The sequence below is a fragment of the Zonotrichia leucophrys genome, chromosome 1 (genome assembly GCF_028769735.1).
Source record: "Zonotrichia leucophrys gambelii isolate GWCS_2022_RI chromosome 1, RI_Zleu_2.0, whole genome shotgun sequence".
NCBI lineage: Eukaryota > Metazoa > Chordata > Aves > Passeriformes > Passerellidae > Zonotrichia > Zonotrichia leucophrys.
Genome location: NC_088169.1, coordinates 27,334,055 through 27,359,606, shown reverse-complemented (window position 1 = coordinate 27,359,606; position 25,552 = coordinate 27,334,055). Strand labels below are relative to the sequence as shown.

Below are 25,552 nucleotides of genomic sequence, written 5' to 3'. Positions count from 1 at the left end.
TGAAGTGTTGATTATACCTTAGGCTGCCTTTTAAATGTGTCCTCACAGAGCAGTTTATCCTTAGCTATGTTTATCACTAGGAAGGAAATTTGATAACTATGTAGAAATAGTGCTGCTGATGTTACCTTTTGGACTTATAGTCATTTTTGTTGTCAGTTTGTCCCTTTGTTCTCATGATGCAGGACATCTTCTCCAGCAGCAAACACTTCTCTCTCTCACTGGCAGAAAGTTGGTGTTCCTCCAACTTTGTGTACAGAAGGGATAAAGAAATGATTCTCTTTTTACAAAGCCATAACAAGCAGCAGTGATATATCATGGGTACCCAATGAGGTGCTCAAAATTGCTGTCCCCTTGTCTACACAGCATACAACAGACACTGATCAGGTAAAGCTCTGTGCTATTGTTGAGAGAACCCTTTTTTGCACCATTTTCATAGTGACACAGGGAGACAAAGCCGTTTGCAATGCTGTGAATTGGACCCTGAAACAATCTCCTGCAACCACAGCCTGCATGATGAGTGCAATTCATCAGTGTAAGCAGAATTTCTATAAATATTTGTCATCATATTTTCCAGAATCATCATCATTTTTGTCTCGAGCAGCCTTCATAGGCTCTAATCAAAATCTAGGACTGTATGGGACTTATCCAGATTTCTGTGAAGTCAGTGGGATTCTCTCCATTGTCTTTGATGGGCTTTGGATCAAATAGTAACTTTTCCATTGACTTCAGTGAGATTTGGATTAAGTCCAGTTGCAGGCCATTTTGTCCTGCCATTTTTGTCCCGAAGGGACTGAAGGCTGTTGTAAGTAGAGGAGCAACAACTGGATGGAATGACAAAGAGAGAGATGTATGAGGAAGGATAAGCTAGTTCTTTTCGTTGTTATAATGATTTTAAGCCTTTTAAAATTTGATTTTAAAATGGAAGATATTAATAATCTCAATTTCTAAAGTTAACTGTGTCAACAGTGGATAAAAATGGAAACAGTCCAGTGGAAGAGAGAGAACATCTTTGGACATCTTGAGAGATTTTCTAATTTGTAAAGAAATGTTACCCTGTTGTTTTTCAAAGAACACATACCCATGCTCAAAGTGTGTTTGTGGGGATTGGGAAGGAATGGGGGAGAGGTGAGGAGAAAAACTTATTTATACAGCTATCTGAGGCCCAACAATCCCTTTTCTGGAAGGGCTGAAATGAAGATAACCAGAGAGAGGAAAGCAAGGAAGGCACAATTTTCATAGCTGGACTTCAACATCTCATCCTCGAAAGGCTCTTGGAACAGAATCACTGAAGAAATAGTCTTGTTTTGAGCATACTAATTCAGTCTTTTCCTTTCTCATCCTTTCCTTCCCCATATTTGATTCTAGACACTCCAAAGTCCTATTCAAAGCAAACAGTAAATCCTGCTCATCCAGATCTGACAGTTTTGAGTGGCTAATGTTAGAACAGCAGGTTTCTGGAGGAAATCTGGTGCATCTGCCTTGTTTGCTGGGCTTTGTAACCAAAGCAGGCCAGATGCTGGTCACACTGTAGTATAAGGGTACCTAAAACTGGTGCATTAAGTCATCCCATGACAAAATAACCATGAGAAGAGTGATTGTAAATAAACTGGATACCAGAATATCACAATTTTTTTCCTCCCTTCTTTCTATAGGAGTATGGAAATCAGGGGGATGAGAGAAAACCAGTCTCACCTTGAGGTATCAGGACCTGTAGTTCTAAGGAGCATGCCTAAGACTAGTGGGTTCCTGTTGGTGTTTTTGTTGTTAACCTCTGTGTGTGGGGTTATGCAGTGTTTCATTTTCAAAGGAACTTCAGCAATTATTTTTACAGTAATGGGAAAAAAAATTAACATCAGCAATTGAACCCACATCCTAATATAGCATGTGAATTTATGCATGAAGAAGAAATGAATTGTTTTGCTAGTGAAATGGTTTTAAGGTGCCTGGGGATTATTATGTCACACAGTGAGATGATAAACAATTTTAAGGAAATTAATTCTGAAGTCCTTATATGGGTTATACTCCCATTGCCTGAGGGGCACTGTGTTGGAAATTAAGTCTTTGACAGGGTTTAGCTGCATATATTTTCTATTTTGCTTACATTCAGTTTTGGGGTTTTTTTTTAATTGTTGTCTCCATTTCGTGAGCAGAGAAAATTAGCTAACAATTTCTTTTCCACTCTCATCTGTTATTAAAAATTTGTCTCTTGGGAGCAGTAAGATTTTGAAGGATAACTGCCAGTCAAGGTTACCCATTGTTATTTCTTGTGCTTTGAATATGTTAACATCCCGTTATTCAGTTCTTTGCTCTGTATCTTTCAGTTCTTTGCTCTGTATCTTGGTGATTGTGCTATTCTTGTTATTTGCAATGGTATTTTCTTGGCTGTGCAGAAGTACATCTTAGGAGGCTATTTGAACACTTTAGCACTTGTTAATCTGGAACTCTGATTTCATCAATAATCACAAAGATAAAAGAAGTTATTTAATGTTGCCGGGAATGTGCTATTCATGGATCCTGATAGTCTTGTTGTAACAGTCACTTCACTGAGGGGAAAAAAAGGCCCTGAAATTGTGGCCTTCTGCTAGGCTCTTTATTTCCTTTAAGAGGAGATGTGAGGGCCCAGTGAAATAGCCAGTGCTATACCTTCAGCTTGTGGCCGTGTATTGTTGGGGCATGTGTGTCCACTAATGGTTTTGCTGTCTGCATCTGCAACAGAAGTGAAATGTTTTTCCTTTCTTGTTGGAAATATCCTTCCATATCATTATGGAAGATCTTTTAATTCCTGTGTTCTGTTTTGTTAGCTGGCAGTAACACTATTAAACACATGATTCATTGTATTGGCAAAGCCAGACTTGCCCAGAAGAGTAGTGGAAAAGGAAAACACTCCAGAAAGTTCTAAAACCTGCTGGAGATGCAAAGTCTTCTTTATGTTGAAAAATGTAGAAAATGCATGCAGTCTGATTACAGTTGTGTTGATACTCTGATACAGAAATGACTGTCTAAGAGAAGGCAGGCATTTTTCATTAGGCATCCAGCAGAAATAAAAAGACTAGTGTAAGAAAGCACTAGATACTCCTAAGGTAAGTCAGGTCTTCCAAGAAGATACTTATTTGGGATGCTGCCAGAGGGGCAAGAATACTGGAAAAGGACTTCTTGTGTTGAAAGTATTCCTAGGTCTCTTCTTATTAGCATTTCAGAACAATCATTAAGAGCACATTGTGGATCTAATAATTCTCAAGGAATTGGTAGTTTAGCAGTGTGCTAATTATCTCCATCTGACCTAAACAGCCATGCAACATATGAGGGAGAAGAATAATCTGTGAGCTGTGTTGTACTGAGTAAACCCCATGGAAGAAAAGCTGGTAATAGAGTAGAGCAAGAGAGGATTAAGAGGGGAGGCAAATTTCTCTCAGCTGAAACTATGAATGTCTGTCATGAAATACATTCTCCTTCTTTCACAATTTATACATGAACTGTTCCAGCTCAGGCAGACTCAGTGATATGTAAAGAAGAGAGAAATACTTGTTATTTAAAAAATAAGAGACTGACAAGCCAAAGCAGCAAGCACATCACCAACACAAACCACCCAGTGTAGGACATGACCAAAGCACTGTCTGAAGGCAACAGAACTCTTCCATGTCTCTTTCTGAAGCACCTTTGTGATGAGCCAAAGACCAGGCTTGAATCCCTGATAGCAGACTTGTCATACATACTACCAGGACAGGTTCCTTGCTTTTAGAACTGAGTGAATAATTTACAGCATTGACTGGAATAATGCTTAGCAGTTTCTAACTTTGTCTGCAATTTGCTTGAGCTGCTTGGCTTCCTGTGAAAACACTCAGCTGCTTTTTTTGTGGCAGTCATCTCAGAGGAGGTGGGATCCCAGAAGGAAACTGCTCCCAACTCCAACTGTTTACAGGGGATGATGACAGGGCTCATCTGCATCCTTTCTAGATGCCATCATGTTAAGTAGCTGACTTTTACTGGATAGCAAAACTAAACTTGGCAAACCTGTGAGAGTTTTGGCTGCTGCTGCTAGCTCCTCTGATTCTTCAGGTGCCTTTAATTATCATACTAATAAGTTATTTTAAAAATAACTTTAAGAAGGCATGTAATTTGTAAAAGAGGGTTGTTCCTGTACCAGTCAGTACAAATTGCCAGTGTGAAGAACAAAATGTGATATTTATGCAAACTCTGATTTTAATTTGTAGATATACAAACTCTTCCAAACTTGAAACAACAAAAGGTGGGTTTAGAAACTGGATTTCTTCTGTAGAATTCATATCAATATAATTTCATTTTCTGGGAATTATTGTGAACAATTTCTGTCTCATTCTTATATGCACAACAGTAAAAACTTAAGCCAGGCATTTATAAGCCCACGTTTATCTCTGTTGCAGCACTTTACAGATGGTTTTTGAGCCATTATATTTTTTAATTCTATGCGGAATGTTGCAGAGAGGAAATGTATCTTTTGATTTTTTTCCCCCTGTACCTTTCTACTATTAAGAAAATAGCAAAATTATTTATACTGGATGCATTTTCTCCTGGGTTCATAAAAAACACATTGACATTTTTTGTACCTTTGCAGCATGAAGAAAATAATAACTTACCCTAAACATTGCCATCTTTTTAGTGGTCTTCTCCAAGAAGTCTACCTTGTTTTCTTCCTTGCTTCCTATTTCTCCTTTCTCTCTTGCTCTGGTTCATTTTTTTTTGTGATCTCCTTCAATGCAAAGCCTTCACATCCCCCAGCAGAGACCCTGATGTTTTCTCAGAGCGATTTCTGTCTCTTTTGGTAGATGAAAAGCCCAGGCCCCAGGGGGCTGTGCCATTCAGGACAACCTGCCAAGGTGCCCTGCAGCCCCCAGGTGCCACAGCTCCAGTACCTCTGCTCTGGTGGCTGGTGTTCACTGCAGCAAGCCTGTGTTTGTGCCAGGACAAGGCACCAGGACAAGGTGCATTTTCTGGGAAACCAGCATGGGAATTTAGAAGCACCAGCATGACAACACAGCAGGACTTGGAAAGGCCACTCTGGTCACTGGGGACCTTGTTAATCACTGCTTGGTGTGAACCCCATAATAAACCCCAAAATTCTGAACTTTCTATGCCATCCTTCACTCAACATGATGGTTATTCTTTCTCTTCTCTTGCACCCAGAAATTAATACTTGTTTTTAATCCAAGAGCAATCGAGTTTTGGCAAATATTTTGTTCTCTATAAATACATTTCTTCACTATATACCATGGTGATCTCTAACCTCTAGTCTGCCCTTCATGCACATATGAAGTACACTGCTCTGCACACTGAACAAAGGAGAGTTCTGTATGAACAGTGGAGGCTGAGGGTATTTCAGCTACACTGATATCAGTTCCCTCTTTTAAAAGAGCCACTGTTTAAATATCCATGCTTATAAACAGTAGTGAACCTCTTGAGGTTAATTCATACAGAAAGAAATTTATTCATTTCAATATTGTCAATTTAGTTAGAAAAATATGTCAAATTCAATTCTCTACCTCATCTTTAACTTTTTTCCACCTGCAAGTCGGAGGGAGGAAGGAAGGCAGGAAGGAAGGAAAGAAGGAAGGAAGGAAATTGCTCACAGTTAATGAAGCAGACCCAGTCTGGAAATCATGAAGAACTATTTCTTGGTATTAAAGCTAATTGTATTGTGATACAATTTCTTCCTAAGGTCTCAATGCAGTTGAATCATTACTGAGGCTATTCACTGCTTATGGATTTTGAAGAGGGCACAGTCCTGCATTATTACTGATTTGAAGCAAATACTAATCAAATCTTTTTTCCCTTCTAAATTTGGTGAAAATCATTATGAAAACCTAAATGGACAGAAAAGCTATACATACATTTGCTGGATATTCTCAAAACATGTCTCTTCTACCTTATTGCTCATCAGTAGCTTTCACATTAAGAATGAGTAGAGAGATACTGCAGTCCTTTTGGGTAAGCATATTCTTTGATGAAGTCTTAAAGAACATGCTCTTTATCAAACTATTTTACCCATCCTTTTCTTGAGTTCTTCATACTTTGCTTAGTCCCATTTTAGCTGAAATAGTTGTTGTCACATGATAGAATTGATAGGTAAGCTTGATGCATCTCTGCAAAATAAAGCATCTCTGAAACTGGGCTCTTTAAAAAAAAAAAAAAGAGTGTGAGTAACACCAATCTGAGTCTTTTCTAAAGCAAAGCCCTGGAGACTTGTGGTATGCTTGTAGCCAGTCACGTGGGGGTTGTCATGGCACCGCTGCTCAGAAAAGGAGCGAATAGCTGGTGGTAGCATTTCAAACAATGCATTTAGTAAATAGAAAACAAGAACTGAGTGTTATAGCAATGAGTATTTTATTCATACATTTAACAGATTACCAGTTATGCTTCACAAACCAGCTCTACTTCCTACTGGTGAAGGAAAGACAGTGGTGTAAGCCATTAATAAAATCCCTGGCAGGGGGGTTAGAACCAGCATCTTTGAGGTCCCTTCCAACCCAAACCAATCTATGATTGTGATTAATTCATACAAATATGTAAAGGACTGCATAATGGGCTATATTTACTGAGACTTGAATTGCATGGCACATCTCAGTAATGCTCTGAACAAACCCACAGTGTGGTCTCTTGCTCTGCAATACATTTTTTAGAACATTTATTTCATTGATTAAAAAGCACTTTTCAAAAGCCAGGGCAAATGTGTTCATACTGAAATAGTTCTGGGGTTTAATTGACTTTTCACCTTTCTTTATCTGCTTAATATCTGACTGCTAAGAAAAACAGACTTCCAAAAGCCATTTATCAAGCTGACTACTGGTTCTCATCCATGGCCACCTTGGCTTTCATTCTTCTTAGGCAGTATTTGGCAGAAAAGTGAACGGGCAAAGATGTTTTACTCAGGCCCGCAAAAATAGGAAAGGTTCTTCTGCTCATTCAAGATCAACTTGGTCTTCTCCAAAAAGGACTTTGAGATCATTTGAGGTTTCTGTCCTCTTGGTATGGAGCACCCTGAAGCTGGGCCTGGCAGACCACTGAAGAAGTTTGCTTTTGGTTCATGCATTTTCTTTAGAAGGTCCTTAGTTCCTAAGGAGAAGACTTGAATTACAACTTGCAGCTGCCATGGGTCCTCTAAAACAGGCAGATTAATGCACATTATATAGGAGCACTGGGCAGCAGGGAGGGAACCTTTGGCAGACAGTACCAAAATTCACTAATGAGATTTGGTCTGTTCAAGGATGAACCTGGGATATTCCTCTTTACTGCAAGGCAGTTTGTGCAGGTTGATCTTACACGGTGTTTCATGTGGATGCAGCAACACATCCATCACACAACTACCCAACACAGAACCAGTGCCAGTGCTCTTTCTAATATGTGTCTTGATTATCTTTTTCATTTCAGTGATTGAAGTAAGGTTGATTATAGGCATTAGTGATTTTTATTACACTTGGTGTGAAATGGAGCTTAAACAGCAGAAGCAGACATATAATTAAAATCTTGATACCTACTAATTTTGAGCTGTAAAGGCAAACAGTCTTATTTTCAGAGAAATGATGGAAAGGAACTAAAAGTGGTTTTTCCCCCACTGTTTTTGTTCTTAATTTCTTGTTAATATAAAAGAAAGATGTGGAGAATGTCAGTCAAAATAATAAAGAGTACAGAACTAAAGTGTATTTTTTCAAATGCCTATATAAAATTGTGCACCTGCCACAATTATATTTTGCTCTTGAACAAATAAAAGTGCTTGGCAGGGCCTTGGCCTTGGTCTTTTAAATGCTGTAAGTTTAATGATGTGTTATGCAGTGATCTGAAGGACATCATTATCTTTTAACTGATTTTGATGAAGCCCTTAAAATATAAGAAAAACATAGACTCTTAGATTGATGGAAACAAGGCCCAGTAAGAAAAGAAATCACCTGGCACAGGTTCCCAGCTATTTCTCAATTAAATTTTGTGAAGGGAAGTGGCTTTAAACTTCCTCCTTGGTTGCCTATTCTCTTTCTACCCTCAGAAACTGTGCATGTATGCATTCTAAACTGACTTCTGGGGAAAATTGGTATTGCTGGGTTTTGTTTTATTTTGACATAAGGAAAGAAAAACTCAGCAGTTTCAATGGTTGTCTTCATGTTGAACTACCTAAGGTCCAGCAGGTCCTTTCTATCAGAAGATGGTGGAAGACAGGGACAATAGGTTAGGGTTAGGGTTAGTGAAGTTAGTTCTAACTTAGAGCTACAGCAGGAAAATCTTTAGAATGGTGCTTCACTGCTTAGTCAAAGCAGTCTTCTGAAGCATCCTTAAAAAGCTGCAGACTGGACTTGCATGTCATTTTTTAATAGCAAAAGGTACTTGCTAAAGAACAGATGAGAAATGAGTAGATAATGAATGTGAAAATATTTTTATTTTTTGCAAAAACTGTGTTTTTCACTATGTATTAAGACAAAAACACATTTAGATTTCACACAGTAGAGAGAATTGTGTTTTCTGCAGCACAAGAGCAGGGTAGTCAATACCAGACTACTTTGTTATCCTGTTAATCTTGGAGTGTGCTCAGTTTCTCATTGCAGGTCTCAGCACCCTATGGCTCTCATAGGTTTTTGGGTTTGTTTTTTAATCTTGCTTTTGTTTTGGTCTGATTTTAAAGCAAAAGAAAATACATAGAGCTGTAAGTTCTGCAGGTGGTACTGCTGCTGGGAATTTGATTCTTGAGTTACTTCCCACTGTGTTGCAAATTAGTGAGTCACTGCCCTTTCCTCTCCCACCCCCTTTGCCAGCAGAAGAGCTTGGGCTGACTCAGGAGCTGCTAGCTACAGCAACTGCTCATGTTTACTGCCCAGTTACAGAATAAGTTAAAAAATGCTTCTTCTGCCATTGCACACCCCATTGAGAGCATATGCTTAGAGGTACTGTTGCTCACCACGACCAGAAGTGCCCTTTTCATGTTTTTCATTTGCTGTGAACTTGGTATATTTACTAAGAGAATGCAAGATGGTGAATGTACATTTTCTAAGGCTTAAAAGCTTTTTAGTATGTAGGAAGAGGAAACTATGTCCTGAGTTTTTTGGGTTTTTTTTGTTGACAGCTTTCCTGACTATTTTGAATTGTGGCTATTTCTTACTTTATTCTATGAAGTATTTTACACTGACTGACTTTGAACATATGCACAGACTGAGCCATAGGATGGAAGCCACTTGTGGGTGTGTTTGAGGATCAAGCCCAGTCTCTCTTCATTCATTGCCTGTCCCTGGATATGTGTTTGAAGATGCTGAGAAGCCAAATTATTGTTTGGTCTGTTCAGAATGTAACAGGACAGGACCCTGTGCTGTGACTGACCCTCAAGCACAGCCCCTTATCAGATAACTCATGAGCAAATCACCCAAGCCAATAGCTGAAGAGTCCATCTGTACTCAGGGGGATAACAAAAGCGGCTGGAAGCTGTGCTGGGATGAGTGGGATGTGCTCTGCCTGTGCATGCAGCACGCCCTAGGGCTTCCATCAGGAGCTGCCTGCCCTCGTGTGAGTGTGAGCAGAGCGTGGCACAAGTGCTGCTGGTGCTGAGTGCTGCAGAGGGAGGGGATGTGAGGGCCACAGTCCCCAGTGCAGTACAAAAGCACATTGACCAGATGCTTCCTTTAGACTTGACCCCTTCTGGAAGTTTTGAGCAAGAATTAATTTTTGGCTGGGGAAAAAAAGAGGTTGTTTCCCACTTATTGTCTGAGAAATTGAGAGAAGGGAAAGGGGGTGGGAAGAGAGGAAGAGGAAGGGAAAAACATTGCTATAATCACACAGAGTTCTGTTTATCTATATGTATTTATATCTCCCTACATAATTTAAAATCTCTTGGACTATGTTTACTAGAATGAACGATTTCCTTGATCTCCAGAAAAATTGCCAAGAAGACTAGCACGGACAGGCAATGCTCCTGAGGGGTTTTAAAGTGGTAGAAGGACACAGAGGGAGAGGACAGGGCAGGACATGACTGAGCTCCTGCCCTGAGGTCTGTTTGCTTGTGCAGCAGCCCTCAGCTCTCTGGGGAAGGCTGGTCTCACTGCCTGGATGGGTATATCAGGGTAGTAACACAGAGGTAAGGCCAGAGCCCTGTCCCCCACCTTTGCCTGAGGAGGGGTCACTTTCTGGGTGATAAGCTCCAGTCCTGGTGCTGGCCATGGAGGAGGCACTTGGGTGGGGTAGGTTCTTGCTGCTGAATAGCTGCCTGCAGCCAGAGGCCAGCATGTCTGGGGACAGAGGGCTGGGTGAATTTTCCTGGCAGCCCCGTGTTCTCCCAGGTGAGGCTCTGTGTTCAGCCAGGTGTCCCCTGGGTACAAATGTCGCTGCAGCAATGGCAGCAGAGAGGGTGTCAGAGACTCCTGTGCGTGCAGGCTGGAGGGTGCTGCTGATTCTTTGGCTGGCAGGTTTTTTACTTCTGGGTATTTTCTTTATATCAGACTCTTGCCAAGCTTTACAGGAGTAAATCAGCCAAATTTTCTGCGTGAGGTATTGCTAAATCTGTGGCTGGAATGAGGGACACTTACCAGTGCAGGTAAGTGTCCCTCATTGCTGTAGGAGAGGTGTCAGCCTCCTAAGAGCACTGCAGAGGAGGAAACTCAGGAGCCTGAAGCACAACGACCTCCTAAGAACAGACAAAGCAGGGTGAGGCAACAAAGGCTTTCAGCTGAAAGCAAATGCTGACAGAAACATTGTTCTGGATGCATGGCCTGTGGCCAGTGCTCCTGGAGGGAATGCTGGACACTGCAGTGGGACATGGTGCTCCTGCAGGCCTGGCCCTTCCCCTGCTCAGGAGGCATGTGGTAGTATATGCCCATGTTAATTCTTGCTATGGTGTGGCTCAATGTTTTAGATTTTTTTATATTGCTTTCAGGGCTATAAACAGCTGGTTGCTTTATATAGGCTAAAAAATGTTAGTGGAGAAAATGAGGAATTAATTAGAATTTTATTAGGTCCTGCAATGTGCATTCTTGTTTCTTTCTCCACTCCATCCCACAGACCTGAATAACCTTCAAAAATAATTTCAATTTTAATTCTCTTTCTTCATTTTTTTATTCTTCCTTTTCCCTTTTTATTCTCCTTTTTTGACCTCAAAAATAATTGAAAGGTATGCAGAGAAAGACACTGTTTCCCTGAATGCAAGAACCATCTAAACAATAACTCTGGGCTGATGTTCTAAACCTGCTGGGCAAGCAAAAATTGGTTGCTTAAGGCCTGTGTTTGATTTTGTTTAATAAAAAAAGGTCTGGCTCTCTAATATAGTGGCACCTGTCTCATTCTCCCTGCTGCCTTGGGGAGACCTGCCAATTGCAAAATCACACCAATACAATTAGTCCTGTCATCAGCCAGTGGGACACAATAAGGCAGCCCCTGACAAGAACTGCTCGTCGTACCTGTGTGTCCTGCCGCTGCTCTGCACAAGGGAGGGAGGAAGGCCAGTCCTGCACTGCTGCCTCTGGATTCACCCTCTGGCTTACTTGGATTACTCACTCTGCTTTGCTGGCACAGAGGAAGCAAGTTACAAGGTTCTGGCTCTCTGAAGAATATCACTTACAAACACTGTCCCTTTTTTTTTTGAGCAACAGAAGATGTCTTGAATGGGCAGGTTTTGCTGTCCTTGAGGGTTTTATGGGCCACCATAAAGCCAGAGTGGTCAATCTCTTTGAATGAGGCTTGAAGACAATGTGAGGATGGTGCAGGGGGAGCTGCAATCATGCCATTTCTAGCAGAGTGGTGAAGCCAGCTATGCCAGCCTGAGATGAGATTAGCTGCATGCACTAGTTTCAGACTATATATCTTGCCTCCTGGTCAGACACAGGCAGATAATGCTATTTTCACTAGCAAATTATTTCTGTTCATGTTAAGGCTTCTCTGTGCATGCTCACAAATATCCCTCTTTGGCAAACCAAACTTTCCCAGTGGGTGCAAGAGGAATAAACTCCTGGGTACAAGGAATATATTTTTCCTCTTTGACATTTCCGCTTGGTCTGTGAGTGACCAGACCTTCCATCTGTGGAACTTAGTTGCATTATCACAGCTATTTCCAGCAGGTGGCAGATGATAATCGTGCTAGTAACCCAATCTGGGTACAAATGATGTGTTTTCCAGGCTGTTTATTCAGATATTGACTTAAATCTAGACATTATCTAGTGGTTATAAATGTTTCCGAAAGCAATAAACGAAGATTGCATAATTGAAGCCCATTAGTAGTTACCCATGATAATATGTAATTAAATACTTGGGTATCAAGTGTGGTATGATTTTTATTTTTAAATTCAGCCTTGATTTTTTTTTTTAATCTCCCAAATCAGAGAAATTGCTTCTTTCCAAAAACCTCAAAAAACCATCTGGCTAATTGTGTTTCATGGTATAAGATTATCTTTGCTCATCAACTGTGATGGGATAGAGCTCCTCCATGTAGTCATGCCTGGATAGTTAACTGATGCTTCAAAGGATTATGTGTTAAAATATAGTGACAAACGGTGCTCTGTTGCCCTTCCTATGTAGCTTCTCACTGAGAGAGCTGCTCTGCCTGATTGTTACTACTGACTGAAGGAGGTTTTATTCAGATTAGCAGTCCTTAATGAGGACCAGATTTTGCTCCTTTTGCTCTTGTTGGTAGTCACTCACCACATGAGTAATCCCAGTGTGTTCAATGGGAGCTATTCACCACACAGAGAGGGTGGCATTTGCAAGTTGACCTTCCAGTGTTGGCTTCAATGGGGTATTTGAGCAAAGGAAGACCACAGGACCTGACCCATACTGAACGCCTGACTGCATGGAAAAGTCTGGTCAAGGCTAACAGCAGCATGTGGGACAGCTGTGTGCCCCTGCTTGTGGGTGAGTGATGCCAAACTTTACCAAGTCAATGTAAACTTCACAGCATCTGTCTTACAGGAGTCACTTACAGCACAAAACTGGAACACATCTCAGAGGCAGAGAAGTGTTTGGTTAATGTGTGTTTTGGGGTGGATGTTTGTAATATAATCCCAATAGCTTTCCTCTGGGAAAAGCAAAGGCTACACAGTCCCCTGGGATGGATAAGAGGGAGAAGAAGGGGCAAAAGCTCTCCTTGCAGTCCCCCCAAAATACTGGTGCTGCCAAACTGAGGGGGGTTGAAATTTTGCCGTGGAGGTGGAGAGTAAGGATGGAGTCCTAGTTTGTCAAATTAATTCTCATAAAGAACAGAGAAGACTGCAGATAAGCTGATGACTTAAAAGCAAAGGAGATAGGAAAATGATGATTATGGCTGCCAATATGCAATGGCTCATGAAATATGGTTGTTTATATGCATGTTTGCATATATTTATTATAACCATACATATACACCATATAACCGTTTATAATCATTACAACCATTATTTATAACCATATATTTATTATAAACAGAAGTGTTCAGTATTTTTAAAACACTAGCAAGTCCTATTGCTGTTCATTTTTTCTTTCTCAATATTATTTGCTGTTTTCACCTAGCACTTTCACAAAAGGTTAATGTGGAAGATATGAGCATAGATGCATACTTTTTAAACTACAGGAAAATTCACCATATTTCATTCTTGTACATAATCACTGGGGTTTTTAGTGTTTTGGTTTGGTTTTATTTTTGTTTTTCTGTAAGATCTTATTGCAGTTTTATTACATTATAATCTTTTAGGGGAGGATAAAGGGATTTGTGCCTTCATAGGAAAGCAAAGTTTATAAGCTCAAGTAAAGTAGATATGGCCAAGAACACAAAGCTTTTGCAAGTTTAACCAGAAAGTATTTAATGTTGGTGAGCTTCATGGGAATCCTGAATGTTATGAACTTGCTGCTGAAATGACTTGAATTTTAGCATAGATATATATTTTAGGAGAGAACTAGACTGACAGATTTTTAGAAGTGAGGAACAAGAATTAAAGAATTAAAAGAGCAAAAAAAGAAAAAGTTTTTAAAACCCTCCATATATCATGAAAGTTAGCTGTATTGTCTTGGCTATTGTAACAACCAGTTCTCACTGGCCCCCTTTTCCTGTAATTAAAGCCATTTTTCTTTTCCCCCTTCTGGCCTCTTCCTGGCCCCATGTTCCAGCAACAAGCAGCAAAAATGTGGGATTTTTTGAAGGTAACTAGTAAGAAAAACAGGTAGACATGCTTTACTTCCTGTACTCAGGGGTCACAGGGGAGATCTTTCCTTTCTTTTAGTGTAGTAACTGCACTGCAATCTCCGGTTTTCCTGATTCTGAAGCACAGATCTATTTTTATCCAGTGTGTGAGTGTACCATGCATGCATATGTACTGGTACATACACAGAGCTCAGTAACAGCCACTTCAGTAGTATCTGCTCTTTCCCACGTTTCTCCTTCAATTAGACTTTGTCACTTCTGTATTATTGTGAAGTCTGTGCTTTCTTGTCACTGTTGCTGACATTTTGCTAATTAAAGGTTTCTTCTTCTTATCATTTTCTTTCTCTTCTTGTTTTATTTAGTGTAATGGCCAGAGTGTTTTTCTGCCAGACCAACCATACAAGCAGTTTCACTACTGTTTCATCATTCCTCTGGAGTACATCAGATGTGAACTCCTAGCCTGGGGAGCCACAGGTAATCACAGACTCAGTCTTAATTTCCTACTTGCATAGTATATTTCTGCCATATCTCACTATGCATGGAGACTGAAGGAAGGACTGCAGATTTTCCTGACCAGTTGGTTGGCTCTAGGACTTCAGGAGCAAAAATACCCAGCTACTTTTGCTGTCTTCCTGTGAGAGGGATCACTGCAAGGTCTGAATTTACCACTCAGACAGGGAATAGGATGCAGAGGCTCTAACAAAGACTTCTTTACTTCTCCACTCACTTTGCCGGGGATAAATGTTTATTGGATCAGCCGAGTCAGCACAGTTGTCATATCATGCAGCATCTCGACATGGATAGTAGCTGCCTTTAGGCCTGGTACAGATATTATTAGTTAAAACTGTCTGTGTCTTCCTAGAATTCAATTGCAATATCTTAGTCATCAGATTATAGTCTTGCTTTTTATAACAGTGATACTTCCTTAGATTTGTCTTAAATATGTTGTTCCTTCACATAAATATAGGTAGCAGCTTTGTGCTACCCTGGGGATAGAAGGTTCATTTTTTGTTAGTTTCTTGCATAATGCAAAAGGAGATTAGAGAGCTTCTTATATTCTGTTTCCTCCCAAGAGAAAGCTATCATGTAGATCAAGAGAGGAAATGATTTCCTTGCTTGGCACAAATGAGTCACAGAAAATGACCTTCTTTGTAGTCTAATTTAGATTCAAGAATCCTCTGAAGAGCTGATAATATAAACCCATATGGCTTGGATGAAGAAAGTTGGGATAGACATTGTCACTAACAGACTCATCCACATCTTAAAAAGCAGTATTTCACTTTGCCTAGATTTTTTTGATGAGCCTGCTGCAGCTGCATACCTCATGTTGCCTGCACATGTTATGTGTAATATGCGCACACATATGCGATGCTGCTCCTGAGGTTTCATTTCAGCAATGGACAAACTGAAAAAGCAGCACACACTCCTTGGCTGTTTTTTATACTATGTTTAACATCTTTAAAAATACATATTCATATGAATTTTGAAACAGTGCTCGCATTTATATTGTTGGACTGTATAACATCTGGAGACAAGTTTATTACAGAGGAAGCAGCAAGCTTTCAGCTGTATGTCAAGAAAACAAGATGTGACAGAAAATAAACTAGCACACTGGTACACAGAAGCACTGACAAACAGCTTCAGCAGAGAAGATCTGGTGGGAAACCAGAAGCATAACTGGACAGCACAGAGCTGCAAGCAGCCATTTGTAGATTTTCATGTGAGGAATATTAATTTATTCCACGGCAAAAATTCCAAGAAGGTGCCAGCTTTTTTCCCTATTTTTTCTTGCTATGTACTGGTTTTTTTATTTACTAATTTTCTGTGTGTTTTGATGATTTTAAATGTTGGTCTGGTTCAATTGTTGCTAATTGATTCTGTAGGCATCTTGGTAGTTTCTGTTATGCTTAAGTGTGGAAGTTGGTTGTGCTCCTCTACATTTCACAGGAAAGGCTGGCTTTATGGCTAAATTTTGCCATACTTTTCCTGGACATATCTGTGCTCTTGGCAAAGCTAGGCCCTCCTGAAAAATGGCTACATGGAAGTGTAGCCATGGGCAGACATGCATTCCTGAAGCTGCCCAGCATGCCACTGTGCCCTAACCACACCTTTGGACTGAGATGCTTTCTGATCAGGTTGCTTATGATGCTGGGTGAAGGATTTCCAAGGGTCATGGCTTATGGGCCTCTTGTTTTTCACAAAATACAAAGGGGAGTCATGACAGTGTAGGTTTTTTTTCCCCAACAAATGTGTTACACCACACACCCCTGTGAGCCCAGCGCTAGCACAGGGTGAGGTTGCAAGCAACACTTGAGGTTAGGGCGTGGGAGAAAATCTGCACCTTAGATTACAAGGTGAATTTATGCTGGGTGAAATGACTTTAGATTTAAGATGGTGGGCTCTGACTGCAAATTTGGGTGCACATCAAGGGGTGGGGAATTTATGTAGAGCTTGATTTTTCTGAACATACAAAGACTCTATTATAGGTAGGTATGTTCTTTCATTTTCTGAGCATAAAGGATATAGATAGAAATGCCATGACTATCTGGACAGAACACAATGGCAAATTGGGAAGGATAGCCTGTTCAGTATCTGCTGAGAACAGCTCTTACAGCAGCAAATTCTGGGAAGAGAATTGAAAAATTGATTTTTTTTTAAATTACTATTTTGGGGTCAACTTTCTGCAGATAAGAAAAGTTCCAACACAGAAATGAGGCCAGTTGAAGTCCTTATGTAGCAAACACAGAAGTAAAATATTTTATTAAAGATGTCCCTAATACTTAAAGGACTCGGGTTTCTTCCTGATGCTGTTGAGGAAAATTTAAAAGATCCTAAGCACAGGATACCTTTGCTTATAGCTGAACACGATCCACTTGCTTATAGCTGTAATTCTCTGTTTGTGCCTGTGTACAGCATTGTTGCTTGCCATTTTTCTTCAGTGAGATGGCCCAGTGGGCTTGTATTTATTTTGTATCAATATGTTCAAGGAATATGCATGTGTGGTGAAAGAGCAAAAGCAACAGGCTTTGTACATTTCTTTTTATACCTCAGCATCCACAGATTGTTATACAGACTTTGTATATTTCTTTTTATACCTTAGCATGTATACCCCAAAATTGTTTGTTTGTCACATCCAGCATCTGAGAGGCAACATCAGGTTAGCTGGTCTGAGAAAATGTCTTCTTAAAATGTGAGCTCTCTGATCAGAGTTCTTGTAATTTCTGTTCAGACTGCTGCTTGTGTTGCCTCTTGTCCAGTTGGAAGGTGAGACAAAAAGAGGGGAATCAGAATTATTGTAACAATTGAAATTTGGGTTATGGTGCAGAAAATGCTAAAGGTTATTAGGGCAGGAGCACTGTAGGTATCACGGAGGATGTGAAGGACCAGCGGGCAGAGGAGCTGAAGTGTTACTGGGAGTGAGCTGGGAACATTACAAAAAAAGATGGCACATGGTGGAATGGGTATAATGAGGTTGCAGAGGATGTATGACAGTGAGGAAAAAGGAAGTACAGCATGGGTGTTGGTAAATGGAAGCCTGTACTTTGTTAAATCTCTTTGGAGTCTTGTGCTGTAAAAGTATTTTTATCAAATAACATATGTCACTTGGCTATGCAGACAAGGAAGACACAGTAAGTCAGGCAGCTCCTTGAGATAACTCACTGCTTCCTTTTTTGGCTGTGAGCTTGCCAGCTTCCTTCAGTTGGGCCCATACCTGTGTTGGAAAACTCAGATGCCTCAGGCTTTCCTACAAGCTGACTTCCTCTGCTATTGTAGCCCCTTCCCAACTTTTCATTTGCTCTTCTGCATTTCAATACCTCACCTTTTGTTTTTGGTAATAAAGGACATTTATTATATGTTCTACCTTCCATGATTCAAGCACTGAAGGATTGCCCAACTGTTTTCATCGAGCCTGCATGCACCTCTTTGGTACAGACTTCTTCATACTGCATGTGACTGATTTGCCTTCTCATTTCTTGCTATTCTTCTTTACTAGCTTTTTAATATATGCATAGATTGTCCTCAGTGAGTTTGCCTTTCTATCACTCCTGAAATTAGAGCTAGAACAGCAAAGTATTTAATTTTTTTTTTTTTTTATTGCAGGGTAGAAAAAGGGCATTTTTTGTGCTTATCAGACATGTTGGACTGTGATGTGCCTGGGCAGTTCTGCATAGGGATGTTCCAAGCCTCTTTAGGGGGATTGTGACTGCACCAAAGGTAATTTGATTTCTTAGTTTTTGAAATAATCTGTACACCTCCATTGAACCTTGTGCTCTGCTTTTGCCAGACCTTTGGGGAGGCATATTTCAATTACTGACTTTACAAGACCCAAAGTTTGGCACTGAACGCTGACACAGGTTCTATTTCTTGCTGTTTAATGTGTAATCACGCAAGTCTGAAATCTGAATTCCCTGCTCTCCCCGTGCAATCAGGTAGAGCCAGCTTTGCCGCTGATCAAATGGAGCCAGGAAGACAGACTGGCCTGCTCCCAGCGCCCGAACGGGTTTGTTTATTTAATACGGGACCTTTTGCTCGCTAATGAATGGCTTTCAACCTGGGGCATCGCTAGAGCCCTCTCTTTATGGCTCTGTGGGAAAGAGGACTTGCACATCCCTCCCTCCCTCTCTCTCTCTCGCTCTCGCCATGACGCCAAGGGCTGCTGCCGGCAGCTGGTCCGGGCCGGCACTGGAGCGGGGCACGGAGCTGGTGAGCCCCTGCCGGGCCGCGCTGCCCGCTGGGGTCCCGGCCGGACGCGCTGTGCCTGGGCCGGGCCGGGCCGGGCCGTGCTGCGGGGGGCGGCCGCGCTCCAGCTGTTGCCGCGCTCCGCGCTCCCCCGCGCTCCCCCCGCCCCGCCGGGCAGCGAGCCAATGAGCGCCGCGGCCGCCGCCCCGCCGGCCAATGAGGGGGCGGCGGCGGGGCGGGCGCTGCCAGCCCGCGGGGGGGGGAGGCGGGCGCTGCGCTCCGCTGGGCTGCGCGGCCGCTCCGTCCGTCGCTCGCTGCAGCCCGGTCGCGGTGCGTCCCGAGCCGTCCCGCCGTCCTCCCTCCTTCCCGTCTGCCGGAGCATCTCGCCTGCCTCCTCCTGCCCGCTCCCCGCGCCTCCTCCGCGGCGGCGGGGCTCCAGCACTGCTGAGCGTCAGGCGCAGCGGCGGCGGCAGCACCATGGCGGTGGAGGAAGAGGGGCTGCGGGTCTTCCAGAGCGTCAGGATTAAAATCGGTGAGCGCGCGGGGCAGCGGGCAGGGAGCCCCGCTGGAGCGGAGGGCGGCGAGGCGCCGAGCGCCCCTTCGCGCTGCCCTGGCTCTGCGTCCCGCCCGGGGAGCGCCGGGGGCGGCGGGGCGGGCGGTGCCCGCGGCCGGGGGGGCTCGGCGGGGCCGTGCGGGGCGGGCGGCCGGTGCCGCGGGGACGGGCGGGCAGCGCCGTGCGTCCGGCAGGCGAGCGGCGCCGGCAGCAGTCCGGGCAGCGCTGGGTGTTCGGCCGATTTCGCGGGTTTTGTTTTTTTTGGGGGGTTTTAGGGTGTTTTTTTTTCTTTTTTTTTTTTTCATTTTTGCTGCTAAGCTGCGCTGTAAAAGTTTGAAGGCGGCCCCCGGGTCTCAGCCCTGTGTGTCCCTGGCAGGGCTGGTGTGCAGCCGGCCCAAAAGCAGCTGCGTGCAGGAGCCGCTGTGTCAGCCCCTGCCCTCGGCCAGGGGGACAGGCAGGGGCTGCTGTCGCTTCCTCACGGCTTCCTCCGGCTCGCGCTTTTGGAGATTCACTCTTCTTCTTGTGTTGAGCGAGTTCCAAACCACATTATTAGAAAGTAAGCGACAGATGTCAGCGAGCGGATTAAACTCTCCCTGGTCGAGTTCTGAGTGTGCCGGCTGGGAGGGAAATCCCTCGTTTCCGTAAGACAATCGGTCCCACATGCCGAGCGAGCGGCTCTCCTGCCCGGGATGGGGCGCGGGGGCTGCGAGCTCCCGGGGAAGCGGCGGCGTTCAGCGCCGGGCTCGCAGCGGTGGGTACCGAGGACGTGTGGCTTCCTAATAAAGCTCTTGAAAAAATATCCCTTTGCGTTTCCCTGCTTTCGGAAACAAATTTGCAGCGTCCAATTGGCGTGTTGGATGAAACTGAAACGTGAGATTACGTAGAAAATCTCATTATTGTACAGTGGCGTTAGCATTTCAAAGAGACCATTGCTAGGATCGTTTCCTCGTTAATTGTCAACAGGTAGTTTAGTGACAGCAGTTTTTATGAATTAAAATATTATCATATAAACTAAAAATTACGTGTTCGTTTTATTTTCTCGTATACATCCAGAAAAGAGATTCAGTAAGCCTACAGAGTAAAGACGGAGACTTGCTCTCTGTCTCTTTTCAAAGAGGGGAGGGGAATTAAAAAAAGGTCTTTTCACAAGGGAGAAATCCGGACACCATGCGAGTGAAGATATTGCAAGTTGTTTCCATCTGTGATTTTTTAGTAAAAGGGCTAAGAACGCATCCCGCTATAGGATGATGACTTGTGGCTAAGCTGTTTGTGTTTGATCGGTTGGGTTTTTTTGAGAAGAAAACAGTGATGATCTTATACCTGAATGATTGAAGTCACGAGAGTGTGGGAACTCTTTTGCACTGTTGAGGGGATCGAATACAATAACAGCTGCAAAAGTCTTGAGATGAAGCTCATTATGTGGCGGACTAAAGTTAATCCTGCTGCTGACTTCAGCTGTCGGCGCGGAGCACTTGATTCCTGTAGAACCGCAGCAAGGATCCCCGCTGTTTGCTAGGCTGGATGGCGAGCGGAAAAGCCGCGAGCATCCCGGCGCTTGGCTTGGCTGGTGCCGCCGGAGCGGAAGGTGATTCCCGGAGCACGGCGAGGACAATGCCCGCCGCCGTGCCGCCGCTGCCCGCCAGGGGGCGCAGCCGAGCGCGCCCGGCAGCCCCGCCGCCTTCGGCCACTCGTGTTCCAAAGTCACGCTCCTCTCGGTAGCTGACTGTCTCTTGGGAAATTTTCACAAAAATAGGAAGTGGCGGGATTGCTTTGATGGGTTGAGGAAGTATTCCTAATGAGATTGGCCTTGTAAAGCAATCCTCATCTTCTAGAATTTGTACACGGAGCTTGTAGGCTCCCTACAGAAGGTCCTGTGAGTGGATCTGAAGGGGTGTCACAGACTCACGGAGCTGGCAGGGCTGGAGGGGATCGCTGGATGTCATCCTCTGCAAACCCCCTGCCAAGGCATGGGTTATACAGCAAAGTGCCCGGCTGGTTTTTGAGTGTCTCCAGAGAGGGAGACTCCATGACCTTTCTGGACAACATGTTCCAGTGCTCTGCCACCCTCAGTGACACCAAAACTTTAAGGAATTTAAGGATTTTAAAGGAGCTGAGGTTTTAGTTAGAGATAAGCTTTATTAGAGTTAATCAAAATAAATGGGTAGGCCTTGATGAAGTTAAGAGTTAGTAGTTAACTAATAATTGATTGCTTGCCAACATAATGTTTGGTTAGCTGAGTTTATAATAAAGACTATAGAAACTGATAAACAGCTTTTAGGAACATAAGACAATTGTAGGCCTCCTCTGTTCTGAAATCAGTTGAAGACAGGGAATGGGAGTTCTACCAAGGGTTCATTTGTCATGTTTGCATTGAAAAGGTGGAAAGGTGAGAACGAGGAAGACTTCATTTACTTTCTCATTTTGGGTTCCCTCCCCGTGAAAGGGACCACCGACCCATTTCAAGGAACAAATTATGCATGCTTAATTATTTTGAACTAATTACCATACAAACGGGCAATGAGATGTTCCAAAGTTATGAATATGCATTTGTATTTTGGGTATTCAATACTTGTGTAGATAAAAGGACTCTGTAATCACCTATAAATTGCAGTGTGTATTTGGGAGCTATCCCACATGCTGCCCAGCGTTGCAATAAACATACACTTCCTAACTTTAAACTATTAGAGAGTCTTTGTCCGTCACAGTTGGATATCGGTACTAGATCAGTATCCATATTTTTAATAAATCATCAGTGTAAAGAAGGTCTTCATGTTGAGGTGGAACTTAACTGTGTTTCTGTTTATGGCCGTTCCTCCTGATCCTGTTGCTGGGCACCACTGAAAAGATGGTGAACATTGGAGGGACACTGCTTTTTTCAGCTATTCCCAATAGTACATTTCTTTTAGCAGTTCCCATTCATGGGTGTCTTGTAGTTTTCTCTCATTTCTAGTGACAGGAGGCTTTAATCTTTCAATGAATGGGTTAAGAGAAGAAAACTTATTTGAGGGCAAAAAAGGATTGTCATTTTCCATGTTTTGCTTTGATTCATCATGCTAAGGAGATGGTCAGTTCTGGTCTTTGGGAGCTTGTTTCATAGCCAAGCTCTGTCTGATCTCTGACTTTCAGATATTCTGTGCTTGATCCGATAAGACATTTCCTTCTCTGCAGCACCTCTTCTAGCAAATCATGAATGGGGACACTGATATACAGGTGTGCCTTAGAATAAATTGGATGAAATGTAGGATTGATTCATTGAGGAATGAGTGCAAACACAGTGGACACCCATGTTGGCATTCCTCTTTTGATGAGGAGGCAGATGTGCTTGGGAGGCTTTTGGCTGTGCAAAACATTTGTAGCCTGGAGATGTTTGAATGCCCTAATGAAGTGTGCTGCTATGGCTGGCTTGTCCTGTATTTCCAAGAAGCTGCAGGTAAATGAAGGCATTTTCTTCTGCTGGTATAACTTGTTCTTTTGGGACTGATAGGCTGCATGGAATCAGCTGTATTAGGGTAGGTGGGTTATTACATTCTGCATCTCTTAGGTGCTTCCATGTTCTGAGCAGTGTTGTTTCTAGTCAAGCCTGGATTTAGCTTGAGCCAAAGTGTTGGAACAGTTAAGCTTTGTGGGAAGATGTGTGTTTGCCTCACTCAGTTGAACTGACAGTGGTGTGGCACCTCCTAAAGATGTCTCACTGAGATACTGAAGCTGGGGAGCAGCAGTGTGAACTGTCATTGTGGGTACCAGTGTTAAGAGGAGTTGTTGCTGTGCTACCTCTTGTCCACTTTCTTTTGTGGTTAGTTGAATTGAAAGAAGTTAATGCCTGGCAACTTCTGCTCATGTTGCAAGGAAGTAATGTACAGTAGAAAGAAAAGTAGTAGTACTTGTGTTAACGAATGTGCTGTTCAGATGTCTAGTTGAAATTGATTTATTTTGGCTTCCCATAACTGAAACCATTGTGCTTATGTCTTTTTTTTTCCTTAATTGAAAATTATTTTTACCGGAATCCCTTATACATAAACAAAACAATGTGTCATGTAAGACTAAACAAACACTTCCTATAAGATTGCCACTTTGAGGAAGTGTGCAGTGCTGATATTTCCATGAGTCAGTGTTTCAAAACCTGAAAGGAAACAACATAAGGCTCTGTGGCTGATGATTGGCTGGAAAAACTACAAAGAGTCCTTCTGCTTGACAACATGACTTTTGTTGCACTGTTAATATTTAATAAATATGCTGTACTTAATTGCTACTTTTTTTTCTCCTTAAATGGCATCAACTATTAAACTTTCAGTTGAAAAAATGAAAGCTCATGTTTAGCGTTTCTGTTGTTGAAAGCTGTATGCTGGTTAGCAGAGAACCTGCTGCCAGATTTTACTTTGTGAAATTGTTTATACATGAAAAATCTAAAGAAACAGCTCATTTGTGAATTTTCACTTTAGCAAGCTTTTCATGTCCCTAAAATCTAGTACTGTTATACTTAGGGGCATTTGGCTCTGCTTTAAAATAGTCTTTTTTCTAGCAATAGTAAGCTTGTTATAGTTCTGTCTGATAGTTTGAAAGTCATAATTGGGGCAGGAGGATGTTGCACACTGAGAATTTACTGGAACTGTAATATATTGAGGGGACCCTTTGCTCATTGTACTTTTGAGCTGACAGATAGTAACAATCCCTTTGTGCAATGTGAATGCTTGTTGCAATTTCAGACATTCATGAACTTCTAAATCTTTCTTTTAGCACATTTTAAAAGGGCCATTTTGTGGTTACAAGGTGTTGAGGCCTTAGCCTAAAATGTGGGAATTCCAGTGGCATAAGCTATCCTTACCAGTTAGTGTGAGCAGAATCATGAAGCAGTGAAATATTTGTGACAAAAGTTGGCTCCTGTCTGATGTAGGTTGGTGCTTCACACACAGCTAATCCTGTTCTAAACTCACTCAATTTTCTAGGAACTGCAAGAACTTGTTTATGTCCAGTTGACAAAATTAGTATGGTTGGTCTGTAGATATGCCATCTCTTTGCTTCTTATTCTTTACTAATTAATGGAGAGCTGTGTAGTTTAAGACACTGTGAAAGCAATTAAACTTGTGAAGCTGAGAGTCTTGGGTGAAGTCAGGCAGAGTACTTAGTTAAGTGCTAGTTTACTGCTGTTTAAGCCGGTCAGTTGCCAAGAGAAGGTATTTACAGGCTTCCACCATTAAACTTGTTACAGTGTAAATGTTTGAGAGATGTCTCTGCCTTTCCCAGGCTAAAAAGAAACTTCTCTTGTCCCTGACAAATTTAAGGTCTCCCTAAAGTCTATTAATACTAAGGTTGTTCAGGGAAATCCATTTTGTCTTTAGAAGATGTCCCTTTTAATGTTGTCTGCTGGGATTTAGTGCCTTAAGTGGTTACTTGTAGAAGTAATTACGACTAAATATGTTCATTGCATAATACTGTAAAAGGATTTATTCCCTTTTAAATGGGGCACAAGGTTGTGGAATAAATATTTTTAGAATGAGAGAATTTTTCTCAGGTACTTTTCTCACTCTCTCATTATATATATACATATATAGATATACACACATATATACATATACACATTTGTATGTATGTATTCATAAAAAACAAATGGAAAATTATTTAGGAAGTGTGAAATGTTTCTTATAAAGATAACAATGTTTTTTTCCGGTGTTTCTAAGTTGGAGGACCAAGAAGAAAAGAAAGGAAGAAAAGCTATTTGCATCTCACCCTGAATATATTCAAGACTTCTCAAGATCTTTTCTTCACATTAAAAAGTTAACAAGTGCAGCTTAAACTGATGTTGCATAGGTGAAATAAAGTGGCAACTTAACGTTCATATTGATTGACTGTAGCAATGCTCATTAAGGCTTGAGACTCACAGGCCATGGAAGATGCAGAATAAATTATGCAGATTTGTCACTGCTGGTTCAGTATTTGACATTGCTAGATTTGGTGGTGGCTGTGTTCTGACCAGCTTGTATTCAGTGTGCTGAATGGAAAAGGCTGGGTCCAGTGCAGTTCCTAGAGGCAGAGTGCCCTGGCTGTTTATGCACTGTCCAGAACAGCCATGGCTGGAGCAAGACTGTATTTTCTGCAAGTGAGAGGTGGAAACAGAGTAGCAGTGGAAAATGCTGCAGTGAATATAGTTTCGAAGTAATAAAAGATGCTTATGTTTGGGGCTGCCAGCCTGATACCAAACTCCATAGCATTCCATCCAT

At 42.2% G+C, this 25,552-nt stretch overlaps 1 protein-coding gene across 1 annotated transcript in view; it reads left to right on the top strand.

Moving 5' to 3' along the window:
- Nucleotides 1–19,049: 19,049 nt before the first annotated feature.
- Nucleotides 19,050–25,552, top strand: part of RASA3 (RAS p21 protein activator 3) — a 129,445-nt gene continuing 122,942 nt past the window's right edge. Inside the window, exon 1 of the mRNA XM_064709770.1 lies at nucleotides 19,050–19,316. Coding sequence (XP_064565840.1) covers nucleotides 19,262–19,316 — 55 coding nt within the window. The 5' untranslated portion in view covers nucleotides 19,050–19,261. The remainder of the gene's footprint in view (nucleotides 19,317–25,552) is intronic.